This window comes from Heloderma suspectum, chromosome 1, assembly GCF_057233095.1.
Source record: "Heloderma suspectum isolate Gila_16-S chromosome 1, 16-S_ref, whole genome shotgun sequence".
NCBI classification, from domain to species: Eukaryota; Metazoa; Chordata; class Lepidosauria; order Squamata; family Helodermatidae; genus Heloderma; species Heloderma suspectum.
This window is the reverse complement of record NC_139458.1, coordinates 156,303,947-156,318,483: the sequence shown is the minus strand read 5'-3', so window position 1 is coordinate 156,318,483 and position 14,537 is coordinate 156,303,947. Positions and strand designations below refer to the sequence as shown.

The 14,537-nt window shown below is 46.7% G+C and overlaps 1 protein-coding gene across 1 annotated transcript in view; it reads right to left on the bottom strand.

The window, feature by feature from the left end:
* LOC146358322 (protein mono-ADP-ribosyltransferase PARP14-like) overlaps nt 1-12,825 on the bottom strand; it is a 41,061-nt gene extending 28,236 nt beyond the window's left edge. The window contains exons 1-6 of the mRNA XM_084807773.1: nt 12,549-12,825; nt 7,512-7,651; nt 5,446-5,479; nt 3,128-3,316; nt 1,784-2,047; nt 298-534 (exon numbers count right to left, since the gene is read on the bottom strand). Coding sequence (XP_084663899.1) covers nt 298-534; nt 1,784-2,047; nt 3,128-3,316; nt 5,446-5,479; nt 7,512-7,651; nt 12,549-12,741 — 1,057 coding nt within the window. The 5' untranslated portion in view covers nt 12,742-12,825. The remainder of the gene's footprint in view (nt 1-297; nt 535-1,783; nt 2,048-3,127; nt 3,317-5,445; nt 5,480-7,511; nt 7,652-12,548) is intronic.
* Between the last annotated feature and the right edge of the window lie 1,712 nt (nt 12,826-14,537).

Below are 14,537 nucleotides of genomic sequence, written 5' to 3'. Positions count from 1 at the left end.
CAACATATTGCTATCTAGTCAGTGAACTGATTTTGGCTGCAGGAGAAGACCCTCCCATCAAGGGATGGCAGTCTGGACACAGAAACGAGATCTGCCTATATTTGCCAACTCCTTTCCTCTCACCCAACAAGTCTGAAAGCCTAGGCAATATTTTTTTGTCCTTCCCACCTGCTCCATTGGTAAACCACCTGAAAAGCACCAAAGACATGGTAATCATTATATATCTCACTTTTTGAGATAATCCAGGTTTTAAGCCAACCAAGTATAATTCAGAAGGGATGTTTTAACACGCATTACCTTTGCCATCCTGAAAGGTAATCACGGCAGAATGTTCTTCGGGAACGTAGTTGGCATTCAATACCGGTCCACCTCCGTACTTCTTGCTTTCAAAATAGACATCAATAAAGTCTCTGGAGATGCCAGGTGGAATGTTTTCAACCAGAATGCTTTTAGTCACCTCCAGAGGGCGTGCAGAAATTTTCAGTTGCTTAACCCTATGGTACTGGTTGAATGCTTGGATAAAATGGTTTGTGTCTACAAACAGAATAGTAATAATAATTAAACAAGCGTACATAGCAATGCATTGACTACATAGTCCTTATTCACCAAGCTTATCCCAATGTCCTCCAATCCATGGTCTGACAGGCACACAAACCACAATCTATTCACCTTGTTTACCCCTTCCGCACAGAATCCCATCTTGTCTCCCACATCTTCGCTCCTTCCACCAATCCATCTGGCTACAAAAACAGATTTCCAAAGATCAACTCGTGTTTAGTTTTGCCATCCCATGCTTCAATTGCCCTTTGGTCTATACAGCCATGAAGGTTAAGAATGAGAAATGGTAGAAGTGCATCCCTGGCGGGTGCAAGGATAATAATGAGCCCCTGGGGCCGAAGCTCACTGCAGCATGCAGGAATCACTGTATTCTGCCCTGATGCTTCCATCGCCCACATTATGGAATGAAGCAAAGTGTTACAGGTTCGCTCTTATTTTAGAAGGGATTCAAGAGTTCTGCGATCAGAGCCAGGGCCACCTTTAGGGATTGGACAGCAGGCCACTTGCAAATAGGGCAATGAGCTCAGCTTGGTGATCTTTCTTTTTCATATACAACCTGCAGTGAGTTAACAAAAAGCAGTAGAAGTGCAATCCTATGCATGTTTAGACAGAAAAAAAGTCCTACAACACCCAACATGCTCCAGACAGCAGGGCTGGATGGTGCACATGCGAAAAGCTGTAGGACATTTTTCTGTCCAAACATGCACAGGATTGCACCCTAAATGACTTTAACCGCCCTGCACACCCAGAGTTCTACAAGTTGTTAGGGTACTATCTACAAACGTGGACTTCCATCATTTGGCTTTAAAGTATGTTTTTCCTGAATTTCTGGTCTGAAGTCCATTCTCGATAAAAATCAACAGAACTTTGAGGCAACATAACTAAGCACTATAAGCACTACAAATACAATAAACACCATGAGCACTATATCATTCATACATACATACACACACACACACACACTGTATATGAATAAAAGAAAACTGTAAGTTGATGTGGGGTATTGAATGCACTCCTTGCCCAGGATGCTATTAATCCTAGGGCAGGCCCTGATCTGAGCCTTGCTATTATCACACACAAATGGATAGCACCATCACTTTACACCAGAAGGCAAGTTGCCACAAGTTCAGAGCCTGGTAACAACACACTTTTGTTTTCCAGTTGACTGACTCCTTTAAACGGTGGCAGAGACACCACTGATTTCCCATAACCAGTCCCCTCTTACCAGTAGGTTTGATGAAAGTGATTACAGCAGCATCTTTCTCAGGGACCATTTCCACACTGAATTCCTTGTCCTCTTCTGATAAGCCACTGACATTCTCTGTCAGCAGAATTAGGATGCACAGCTCTATGGCCTCTTGCACATTCTCAACAACTACAGAAGCTGACATTTGTGGCTGATCTTGAGCCGTCTCCTGCTCATGCTTTCTGACATCCAGGGCAATTTTCTTCACACTGTGATTCTTTCTTTGCAAAACCTCTTGAGCATCTGGTTGGGGAGAGAGACAGTGCAAATAACGTCACCCAACCAGCAAAACCTTATTAGCCTGGACCGCTCTGTACGTTTCTGCATACTCCAGAGCTGCACACATTCCCTGCCCCCTCACATCATGCCGCTCCACTCAACATCAAAGGTTAGGCCCAATGTCAAAGTTTCTAGCCCATATCATTAGGGCAAAGTAGTTAAGGTAGCCTTTGTCTTTCTAGCCCTTCCTGTCACAAAAACTCAGGTTAGAAGGCAACGGCTTAAAAAGTAAAGTGCATATTTGGGGGTGGGGGCAGGGATTGGCCTCGCTTGATCCAAAACGATCCACTGCTAAACATGCAAGTGTATGGACTCATTGATTTTGCAGGTCTCATGCTATAGCCTTGTGAGTGCACTTAAGGCACTACCACTACTTGGAACTTTTGATATGGTTCACGTACCAGCCTGACATCCAAAGGCAAGGAAGGATGAAGCATATAGCACATAATTTCCCTGAAATCCTAAGCCTGACTTTGCAGATGAACCCATTCAACAATTTTTGCATTGGGTTCACCTACCGTGTCTAGAAAACCATTCACATGGCCGCTTGGTGGTGTTTTAAACTCTGAACACATTGCATGCGATGAGCCATTTGTGTATTGTTGCTTTACCACGTAGAATGGATATCCAGATGGCTACCACAGACAGCAGCTCTCACACAACTAAACATAAAGCAGCCATGTGACTGCTCAGGTGTAAGGACCAGCTCTCTCAATGCTCAGGAGGACAGAAAATAGGAAGAAGCATCCTACCCTTTCCAAACAATGGATTAAATCCAGCATCACACTAGCAGAAGAGCCCTAGTGTAACAGGACAGTCTCCCTCCCTCTCTGCCCCTACAGCTCTCCACGCCACCTGAAAATCTGCTCTAGGGGGTTTCTCAGCCCTCCAGAGGAGATTTTGAGTGTGCACAGAGAGCTGCGGGAGCGAGAGAGAGCCCCGCTCCCAGTTGTGCTGATGGAACCCCATCGACCAGCAGAATGACAGCGCTGGATACAAACCGCAGAGCCCTCTGCTGATGTGAGAAGCCCTTAAAAAAAATACCTGCTTTATGTTCAAAGGTGATGATAAACTGGTGGCCATCTTCAACACAGGACTTAATGGGGCCCCCACCAGAGCGCTTCTTATTTTCAAAGTACATCTCCAAAATTTCCACCTCAATTTCCTTCCCCACAGCTGTCTCCACCACCACACTGAAGTCCTCCTGGGTCATCAACTCCCCTGCCACATTTCCTGAACAGGTTGAAATAGAAAAAGGAAAGGAAAGGATAAAGGGTTTGTCCCGTGCTTTTGTACGAGCCCAACCTAAAATTTATTTAAAGCTATTTGCTCTCCAAGCAACAAAATTTGAATCATTAGTCTGCTATCGTATGTCCACCAACCACTACCACAACAGGGATGGGGATCTAGTTCAGAGAAGAATGTATTGGTCACAGCTTACGCTGCCTTTCCCTCACCGACCCTTTATGCTATTTTAAAGGACTTCATAGCCTGCCCTTCAATAAGCTTCTCAGGTGGAAAACTTAGCAAATGTATCATTTGCTAGGAATCTAGACTTACCAAGGAAGGCGTGAAGATACAATCAGACACAGCACCGCCTGGGGGCTTCCCTTCTAAAAACCACAGGCGAGAGAAGGGTTGGGGATCACAAGAGATGGACGCGCCACCTGTGGTCCACCTTGGATTAGCCTGAAAATAAGCCAGGCCAACTCGTGCCAAGGGCAGCTTACCACGATATGAGGACGTGCATAACGTGGAAGGCTGGCCATGTCAGCCTCTCTTCTTCATTCCTGATACGTACACGTAAAAGCCAGTCTTCCAAACATGGATTCACGCAATTGTCACTATGCTAAAATCGTATACAGATCATTTGTTACCTCAACTGAGAATCAAGCCTTGCTTTTGAGCTCCTAGTTTGGCTAAACATTTTATTAGCTACTGCAGAGATATTTGTCCAGTTCAACACAACTGTGCCAAGGCACCTTATGTTGCTCTGTCCCTTTCTGCTGGTGGTTATACAGAGGCGTGCTTGATTTTGGCTCACACTAGATAGTTGTATGCATTTGTTCGATTCAAGCTGTAAGCCTATTCCCACTTACCAGCGCATGAGCCCCATTGAACTCAGTGGGACCTATTTCTGAGTAGATATTAGAGGATTATACTGTAAGGGTGCTTCCAGATGGGTGGCTCCTAGCACTACCTAATAAAGGCTCTTCTGCTGTAGCTATGAGTGGAATTGTAACTGACTTTTCAACTGTTGGGGTATTTCACTCTTTGCGTGTGTGGATTTAACTGTGTTCCATCCATACCAGTGGGCACAACACAGCCAAGGTAACCTGAGTGGCTGCTATTCCCCGCCCCCCGAAGAATCTTTTTGAAATAGATTAGTGTTGACGTGCTAATTATTTAACCATGATTGCAAATTACTATACATAAAACTTAACAAAACAACAACCCAGGTGTTCAACATTTATTCTGAATCAGAAGCGTTTAATTTGAAGGGGGGGAAAGCACATTGCGGAAATGGTGGTGACCGAGAAGGTGGGATCTTTTTAATCAGTTACTTAATTAGTACTCTAATGCTCTTACAAATATTTATTTATTTATTTATAATATATAGTTGGAAAAGCATTTTAGCGCTACTGAAAAGAGCAATAAAAAATTAATGGGGTGATAAAATGATGCTTGCCGAAAAGGTTATAGACAATGCGTGCCAAGAGGCGGCAAGTGCACCCAGCCAAATAAGTCACTGGACATGTTGAAACCACGCTTCTTGGCAAGAGAAAAGAGTAGCACTACAAACAGTGCAGCCCTGCAGAGATCACGCTACTGTTCTGTTCCTCCCAAAGAGAAGTAGGATTTTCAGCAGTCTAAGATAGAAGAACCACTGGGAAAACACAGGAGGACAATAAATTGATAACAATAGCGTGTCGATGCTCCATAAAAAGGGAATGAACCAAGTATGGCAATTAGTAGTCTAAACGGGAGCACCCTAGGAGGGCAATTTTAAGCACAGTTATAGAAGGTATCTTTACTGAAATTAGTAGCAGCTACATCCAAGAAATTACTTTCGGGACCAGAGTACAAGGCACTTACAGCATGCTCCTAACTACACTAACTCTGAACTAAGCCCCAGAGTTTTCAACATAACTGATTCCTAACTAGCTTAGTTTCAAGTATGGCTGCGATCCAAAATTCCATCGAAATTGGCAGGCCCTGCTTCCATATACAATGTGTTTAGGACCAAGTGCAAATACTTAGCAATTGGAATAATATTCCAGATTTCCCAGAAAGGGATAAACTTGAAACCCCTTTATTTTTGAAAAAAAAAATACTTCCCAGGGTGTTTTAAAGAAACATACCTGGCTGCTGGGGTTCTCCAGCTTCAACGGGCTCCTGAAAGCAAAACAACAGTTAGCCAGGGGCACAGACTAGCCACATTCAGGCGTCTTGCTAAATCATAGTTTAGCATGATGTTAATGAGCCTACGTGAGCCTCAGGCTCGCTCACTCCTACTTTCCCACTCCTCTGGCCTGAATGTGAAGAGGGGTTTGGAAGGTTTTCCTTCCATTTTCCATTAACCACCGTGTAGTGTTTTGTCCACGCCCTAAGCTGCTGTTAATGCTAACAATGACTGGTTAATTTGAAGCTGCCTTGTTTCAAACAAACCATAGTTAACATTAACCACAGTTTCTCAGTCCACATGACATGACAAGCTGTGGTTACGCAAAAACGGAAGCAAAGCTTCCAATCTTTTCCTCACGGCTGCATCAGAGGAGGAGAGCAGAGAGGGGAGCACACAAGCCTGAGGCTTGCTGCAGGTCGTTCACATCATCCTAAACTATGGTTTAGCACAACATCCAAATGCGACCTCTATAGCTTAGTTCACACTGTCAAAATCTTCCTCCGTGTGGTCTGTTCCAACTACCCAGGAAACTCACGTGTGTCAAGAATACAGGCCTGAAGCCTGAAGCCTGAATCACCTGCTATGCTCACTTATCTAGGAGTAAGCCCCAATGAAATCAACCCTGAGTGCTCATTGGAAGGACAGATACTGAAGCTGAAGCTCAAATATTTTGGCCACCTAATGCGAAGAGAAAACTCTCTGGAAAAGACCCTGATGCTGCGAAAGACTGAAGGCAAAAGGAGAAGGGGACGACAGAGGATGAGATGGCTAGATAGCATCACCGATGCAATGAATGTGAACTTGAGCACACTCCGGGAGAGAGCGCAGGACAGGAAGGCCTGGCGTGCTATGGTCCATGGGGTCACGAAGAGTCGGACACGACTGAACGACTGAACAACAACAACAACAAAACATGCATACAATTGTTCTATTAGAACAGCAGTTATCAAACCTCAGGAAGCTCTTTCCCCAACATCTGCTGAGGAATCCTTGACCATCTGCCAGGGATCACCTGAATTCTGCAAAGGGATCACGGGGCACATTCTAAAGCTCACCGTTCATACAGGGCACTATCCAGGTAGGCTGGGTCTGTCACCCCACATCAACTGAGAACACACCCTAGAATGGGGACCCCAACATGGTGCCCGCGGGTGCCATGGCACCCATGGGGACTTCCAACAGCACTCACCCTCTCCACTCCTTGCCCCCTTCAAAAAAAATGTTTTTAATATAAAAACCTTGAAAAAAGGGTACCAGGTTCTCCCTCCTTTTCCTGCACTTCTGGCAGATCAGCTATTGGCAGGCAGAGAAGGAAAGAGCTGCTTTCTGGCCCTGCCCAATCTTCCCCGCACACAGACCTTTCCCCTTTGCGTGCTCTCTCTCTCTCTCCTGAGAGTCTCAGTCGCTAACCTTACTATTTCTCTCCCCGCAACACCTTTCCCCACTATTTCTCTCTACTCCTTATCTGCAGCCTTCCTCTTTCTCTCACGTTCTAGCCTCTAGCCTTGCTCCTCCCCACCCCTCTACCCCTTTGCTTTGCTATTTCCCGCCCCCTCCCAGCCTCTAGCCTCACTATTTCCCTCCCCCCGCCACCACCTAAGCTCACATTTGCCTAGCCAGGCCCCCACGGCAGCCATTATGTGACTACTCATATCCTCCATGGGAGCCATTTTGTAATGGTGCTCACAGCAGTTTCTCAAATTCCCAGATGTGCCCATGGGTTCAAGGAAGGTTGGGGACCCCTGCCTTAGAACATGCCCCTGCACCCGCAAATTGGAGGGGAGGAGCAGTAGTGGGCATGCAAGCAGCTTTCAGGGAAACATGTCTGCCATTACTAACGTTCTCGTTTGGGTAACCCATAATAAGCTTCCAAGGAATCCCAGGGTTCTCGGAAATACAGTTTGAAAACCACATAACCTAGATAAGGGGTGGCGAATTTGTGGCCCTCCAGATGTGGCTGGACTCAAACTCCTATCATTCCTGACTACTGGCTATAGGTCCAGACTGGAACGTTTCATTTACCTGACTTGGCTCTGGTTCTCCCAAGGACTCCTTCTCAACAGTTGCTTCTGCCTCTATAGGCAGGGAGACAGTTAGCTTTAGTTTCTTTTTTCCTGGCATATCAAGTTCATGGTTGTTCATGCGAAGAACTCTCTGTCTCGCTAAAATGAAAAACAGGAAAGCCATAATTGAAAAACCAAATCTCATACCTAGATTATCTTAGTACGAACAGAGAAAGCTGCCTTATACCAAGTCAGACCACTGGACCATCTAGCTAACACTGACCAGCAGCGGTTCTCCAAGGTTTGAGACCAGGGCCTTTCTCAGCCCTACATCTATATTAGCAGGTATAATAATAGAGGAGGAATGGAGGGGAGGGTGCAATCCTGGAACAAGTACATGCTATTCAAGGGCTCCTCACGGAATTCTGGGGATTTTAAATGTGGGTGTGTACATGTATATGTGGGGGGGGCAGTTTGAGAACAGGAAAATAAATCCCTCTTTACAGTGTGGTTGGTTTTAAGATTTTCTTTGTAAACTGATCTCAGGATTTTGAGGCACCATACATTTTGAACTGGAATCAGCAACATCAAGATTCTGGGTGAAGAATTATTGGCTGGAAGATTTGGATGGTTAAACTGTTCCAAAGGCCAAGAGTGTTTCCTGCTCCCCTCACTCCAAAGAACGGAAATACACAAACAAGCTACCAAAGAGACTGATGCCTTGCATGGCATCCTAATGTAGCATGCCATTAGCCTTACCCCCAAACCACAAGTTATATGCTTGTGAGGTGAAGTCTGCTGAAGGGAGGGCTGTTTTACCAGCTCAGACACCTGACTAAGGCTATCTCTTTCTGCCCTCTCCTTGCAGGTATTTAACACCCACTCCTGGCACAGGCATGACTCTTTGGCAGGAGCTGAAGGGCGGGACCCAAGGGGCTCTTGGCCTTTGGTTCTAAGCCTGTGGCATCACTGGGGAGATCAGGCTAGGCAGCTGGAACATCACAGTCAGAGAGGCATTCTTCATTTTTTGCCCCAGAGCCTTGTCTGCCTGCTTGAGGAAAGACACAGATACCAGCAGAAGTGGGCCCCTCACAGCTGTTCAGCTCAATACACCCCAGCACCAGAGGGAAGCACCTTGGAGAACAGAGGAGCAATTCCGGACATTCACTTGCTCCTTATTAAGTGTTGCACTGAGGGCTAGGGCTCTTTATTTTATATTATTATTATTATTATTTTAGCATGTGCCTGGGAAATGGATTGGATAATCTAGGGGGGCAAGGGGGTGCCCCTATTAATGTGGTCTGGGGTAGGGGGAGGTACGGCATTGGGGGACTAACAGGCCAGTTGGAGAGAAGAGGGGCTAAACATCTTACGCCTATCCCCTCTTCTAGTTCTTCCTCTAACCAGATGGTTCCTAGCTGCCTTACCAGCCTGCTCTCAGGTCTGCTGCTGCTGAATGCCAGGCTGGTCCAAAACAAAATCTTCCTCATCCATGATTTAATTGTGGATGAGAGGGCCAACCTGGTAAGTGTTACTGAGACCTGGGTGGGGGAACTGGGAGGGGTTGGTCTCTCCCAGCTGTGCTCTCCTGGGAACTCGGTGCAGCACCAACACTGACTCAAGGGTCGGAGTGTGTGTGTGTGTGTGTGTGTGTGCTGTGATCTATAGGAATTCTATCTCCCTCTCTGGGCTTCCTGCCCATTCTAGTGCTGATCATGAGTGTCTGTACCTTGTGTTGGGTACCCAGGACAGATTAGGGATTCTGCTGGTGAACCGGCCACCCCACTACCCTTCAGTCTCCCTGCCTGAGCTGATGGAGGTTGGCTCAGACTTGCTGTTGAGGACCCCTAGCATGATGCTTCTGGGGGATCTCAACTTCTGTGCTGAGACTGCTGAATCTGGGTCAGCTCAGGACTTCATGGCTGCCTTGACAACCATGGGGCTGTCTCCACATGTCATCGGCCCAAATATGTAAGAGGACACATGCTTGATTTGGTTTTCTCAACTGGGCAGGAAGATGGTGACCTGAAAGTGAGGGAACTAACATCTATCCCCTTGTCATTGTCAGAGGATGTAGATAAGGTGCCTGGCCTAGTCCGGTCAACCACCTGTGTGGCTGACCCTTGCCCTTCATGGCTTATTACTGTCAAGGGCTCCTTGGAGGGCTCTCTCAGTCTAATCCAGTAGCCAAGTCCAGACGCAGACAAAGGGATTCTTTTCAAAGCTTTATTCTTCTTTTATAACTTACAACTCTACAGGTAGCAACTAGATCTGAGCAGCAGCATCCCTATGCCCTAAGTTGGAACAGTTGGTCCCCGTTGGAAAGGCAATTACTGGCAGACCCCTGAATATAAGGACTAGGGAGAATCCCTCCCCTTTTCCCTTGGATCCTCTGGGCGCAACCATTCTTTGAGCGCCAACCGGGCACTACGCCTCCTTTCCGCGCTCTCCATTTGGCGCCGCTCTCTGCGTCTGCGCCGCGCATCCAACCAGTCTGCTATCGGTGCTGGGTCACTCCCTGGACTGCTTTCTAATCTAGGAATGTGGGTGGGAGGAATCTCTGTCAGCTGCGGGCCCTGGGAAAAAGGGGCGCGCTCCTCTCCCAGGAGCGACTGCTCTTCCTCCGAATCAGAACTACTCTGGGATTTTATGGGCTCAGTGTCCACCCTGACAATTACATCTAATACGGAGGGGATATCAGGCTGGGTCCAGGAGGTTGTAAACTCCTCTTTGAGAGAGGGAGTGGTGCCAGCCTCTTTAAAGGAGGCGGTAATTAGGCCACTCCTGAAAAAGCCAAACCTGGAACCAGATGATGTTGGCTACTGGCCTATAGTTGTTAACATCCCCTTCCTGGACAAAGTGCTTGAGCAGGTGATTGCTAGTCAACTTGAGGCACTCTTGAATGAAACAGACTATCTAGATCCATTTCAGTCAGGCTTCAAGCCTGGTTTGGCACAGAAACTGCCTAGGTTGCCCTGTGGGATGACCTCTGCTGAGAGACGGACAGGGGAGTGCGACCCTATTGATTCTCTTGGATCTCTCAGCTGCTTATGATACCATCAACCATGGTACCCTTCTGGATAGGAGGGAGATGGAGGCACTGCTCTGCAGCTGTTCTGCTCCTAATTGGATGGCCAATTCCAGAAAGTGGTGCTGTGGGATTATTGCTCTGTGCCTTGGCAGCTATGCTATGGGGTTCCACAGAGCTCCATTCTATCCCCCATACTGTTTAACATCTACATGAAGCTGCTGAGGGAAGTTATCTGGAGGTATGGGCTGAGGTGTTATCAATACACAGATGACACCCAGTTCTATCTCTCATTTTCATCAAATCCAGGTGAGGCAGTGGCTATTCTGAATCAGTGCTTGGGCACAGTAATGGACTAGATGAGGGCCAAATAACAGTCAATGCAGACGAGGCAGAGGTACTGATAGTGGGTGGTTTTTCTGCCCAGCTACGTGATGTTCAACCTGTTCTGGATTGCACTCCCCTTAAAGGATCAGGTTTGTTGTTTGGGGATGCTCTTGGATCCAGAACTGTTGAGGCACAAGTGGACTCAGTGGCAGAGAGCACCTTTTATCAGCTTAGGCTGGTATACCAACTACGCCCTTATCTGGACAGAGATAGCCTAGCTACAGTTATCCATGCTCTGGTAACCTCTCATCTGGATTACTGCGACTCATTATATGTAGGGCTGCCTTTGAAAATAGTCTGGAAACTTCAGCTGATCCAAAACAGGGCAGCAAGATTGTTGACGGGGACTGGCCAATATGACCATTATGCCAGTACTTTTCCATCTGCACTGTCTGCCGGTCCACATCTGGGCCTGATTCAAAGTGCTGGTATTAACATTCAAACCCCAAATGGCTTGGGGCTACCAGAAGGATTGACTCCTCCTATATACAGCAGCGTGGGCCCTGAGATTGGCTTCAGTGGTCCTTCTCCTGAAGCCCCTGGCAAAGGAAGTGAGGTGGGTGGCTACTAAGAAGAGGGCCCTTTCTGTTTTGGCACCCCAGCTGTGGAATGTTCTTCCCAGAGAGGCTTGCCTGGGGCCTACACTGTACTCTTTCTGGCGCCAGGTGAAGACCTTATTATTTTCCCAGGCATTTTAGTCTTTCCATTTCTGTTTCAAACCTTTTACTGTATTTTAAATCTTTGTATTGCTCCTAGGTTTTATTTTGGCTTTTACTTCTATTTTATACTGTGGTTTTAAACTTTTATAATGCATCTTATGTTGTATTTTTTGGTTTTAACTGTTGTGGACTGCCCAGAAAGCTTTGGCTAATGGGCGATACAGAATGTAATACAGAAGTATGCATCTCAAATACCAAGGTTAGCCACAGCCCTTAAGAGTGAGACATTATTTCCAGTTTCCAGAGGGTTTGCCATGTTAATCTGTTGCAGCAAAAGCAACCAAGTGTTGTGACATCTTATGCATAACAGCACCAATAGATGCTAGCTGTTATCAAGTTACTAGAAGATAAAGTGACCTCTGAGTAACGTTTGGAAACCTGAAATGAAACTAAAGTTCTATTTCCCAGTTCCTGTAATAGACATTTGGGAAACCCCTGCAGTAAACAAAGTATCCACTAAACGCCTAGATCTTTCTGTATTCCAAACCTACCAATATTTACCTCTCTTACTCCACCATACTCTGGCATTTTTAAAACCTCATTTTTCTTAACCTCACCTATTTTACTGACCAATTGTACTTTAGACTGCAGGCATACTTTCTCTTTCTTGTAAACGGCGCCTACTAAAGTCTGGAGGAGGGGGTGATGTTTTGATTTTTTGGTAACTGATTTGCTACTTACATTTCAAAAAGCAATAAATACTCATAACAAATCCTCAACTTTAAATTAAGCGATCAGATTTTTTTTAGGACTTCCGAGTAGACTTGTATGGGGTTGAACGACACAGCGCCCTCTCTCTCAGATGGATTCTCTACACCTGTAATTCCCACAAGAAGTTCGATTTCCCTAAATACTTTTCCCCATGTATTAAAAGGGGAGAACCAAAGAAGTACGATAAAGACCTCCGCTCGATCGCACCCACCTTCTTCCGTAGCAAAATACACCGTTATCTGCTCCTCTTCGCCGGGTTCCACGTGGATTTTACACTCCCCTCCTCCCGATCTCTTCGGACTCTGGAAGTAGCACAGGAGCTTGTTTTTCAGACTTTTGGAGAAACTGCAGCCCCAGTTCCCCGCTACCACGACTGGGAAACGATAAGCCTCTTCCTCGGCCATCTTGTCCAGGGCAAGAACGGCCGAGCTCAAAAGCCTTTCCCAGCCCAAATGGAAGATGAGAGAGAATTCTTTTACTTTCGATTTCCTTTGCTTGTAGTTGCTCCTCCCTCTAGTTTGTAGTCTTTAAGGCTGCAACAATCCTATATACATGAGACTTCGAATAAGTACCATTGAACTCAACGGCGCTTACACCTGAGTAAACATACTTAAACGCTGTAAACTTTCCTGCTTAAGTTGAGCCAAGAGAGGAAGCAGTTTCCTACGCCAAAAGTGAGCCCTGAAAAAGCAGTGGAAAGGGGGCATCTGAGTATGTGCAGAGTGCCCATAATAAATAATCACATCTAGAACCTACCCGTCGGGGTGAGCTGCTATGGCTGCGGCTTTCATGGGGCCCCGCACCTCTCGTTACAGAAATTAAGCGATATCTAGCTCACTCGCTCAGTTTATTTGCTTTACCCTCCCCCTCTCAAGTACGGAGACACGCTGTTTTCCTTACTTAAATACTCCTATATTTTTCTCTAATCCACAGGAAACAGCAAGATGAATCCGTATCAAGAGAATATCAGAGAATTACAACCTGGGAGAGGTGGAGCTTGATCAAAGTCTAAATTATCCCTTTCAACAGAGCAGCCTTCCCCAGCAAGTGCCCTCCAGATGTATTGGACTATATTTCCCATAACCCACCAGCCACAGCAATCCCCATAATCCCTCATCTGGCTGGGGGATTGTGGGAAATGTAGTCCCATAATACATCTGGATGGCACCAGATTGGGGAATGCTGCTCTGTAAAACTTCTTGGTGGGGGCAGCGAGTACCATAGGATAGAGACAGAAATGGAAGTCTGGGCCAATTCAACACCCACCAGGGTTTCAGGCAAGATTCTTTCCCAGCCCTACCTGGAGATGCCAGGGATGGAACCTGGAATCTTCTCCATACAAAGCAGGGGCTCTACCACTGAGCTACAGCCCCTCCCTAATTATTTAGCAGGGGCCACCCCAGTCCTAACCATTAGCCTTCATGCCTCACCTAGATGAAAGGGGGACATGTTTTGCTACCTTGCAAAAGATTTGACACGTTCTCACATCATAGAATCATAGTAGGGTTGGAAGGGGCCTACAAGGCCATCGAGTCCAACCCCCTGCTCAATGCAGGAACCCAAGTCAGAGCATCCCTGACAGATGGCTGTCCTGCCTCGTCTTGAATGCCTCCAGTGTGGGAGAGCCCACCACCTCCCTAGGGAATTGGTTCCATCATTGTACTGCTCTAACAGTCAGGAAGTTTTTCCTGATGTTCAGCCGGAATCTGGCTTCCTGTAACTTGAGCCCTTTATTCTGTGTCCTGCACTCTGGGATCACTTCACCACTGACACTAATGGAGGGAAGCAGCTAGAAATACACCAGCCTCAAATAGAGGAGAGAATGTCCTTTCCCCACATAGCGCTGGCTTCCAATTTTGGAGGCTCTTGGGCAGGATACGTTCATTGGGTCCCCTCCACTTCCCACAGTGGGCCCATCTCCTCCTTGCCACAACTACTGCTGCCCTCCCAGGGCCGGGCTGCCTACTAGCAGAACAGGGCAGCTATCTCAGGTGGCAGATGCTGGGGCAAGAGGGCAGAAATGTGTGAGGCCTATGCTAGCCTGCTGCCCTTGGGTGCAGTGGCGGATGCTATCCCATCACCAGTGTTGATGTAGATCCAACTGCCCATCTGGCTGGCATGGAATGGGGGAGGGTGCCATCTTGTCCTTCAAATTAGGCAGCAAAATCCTAGGCATGTTTACTCAGAAGTAAATCACACT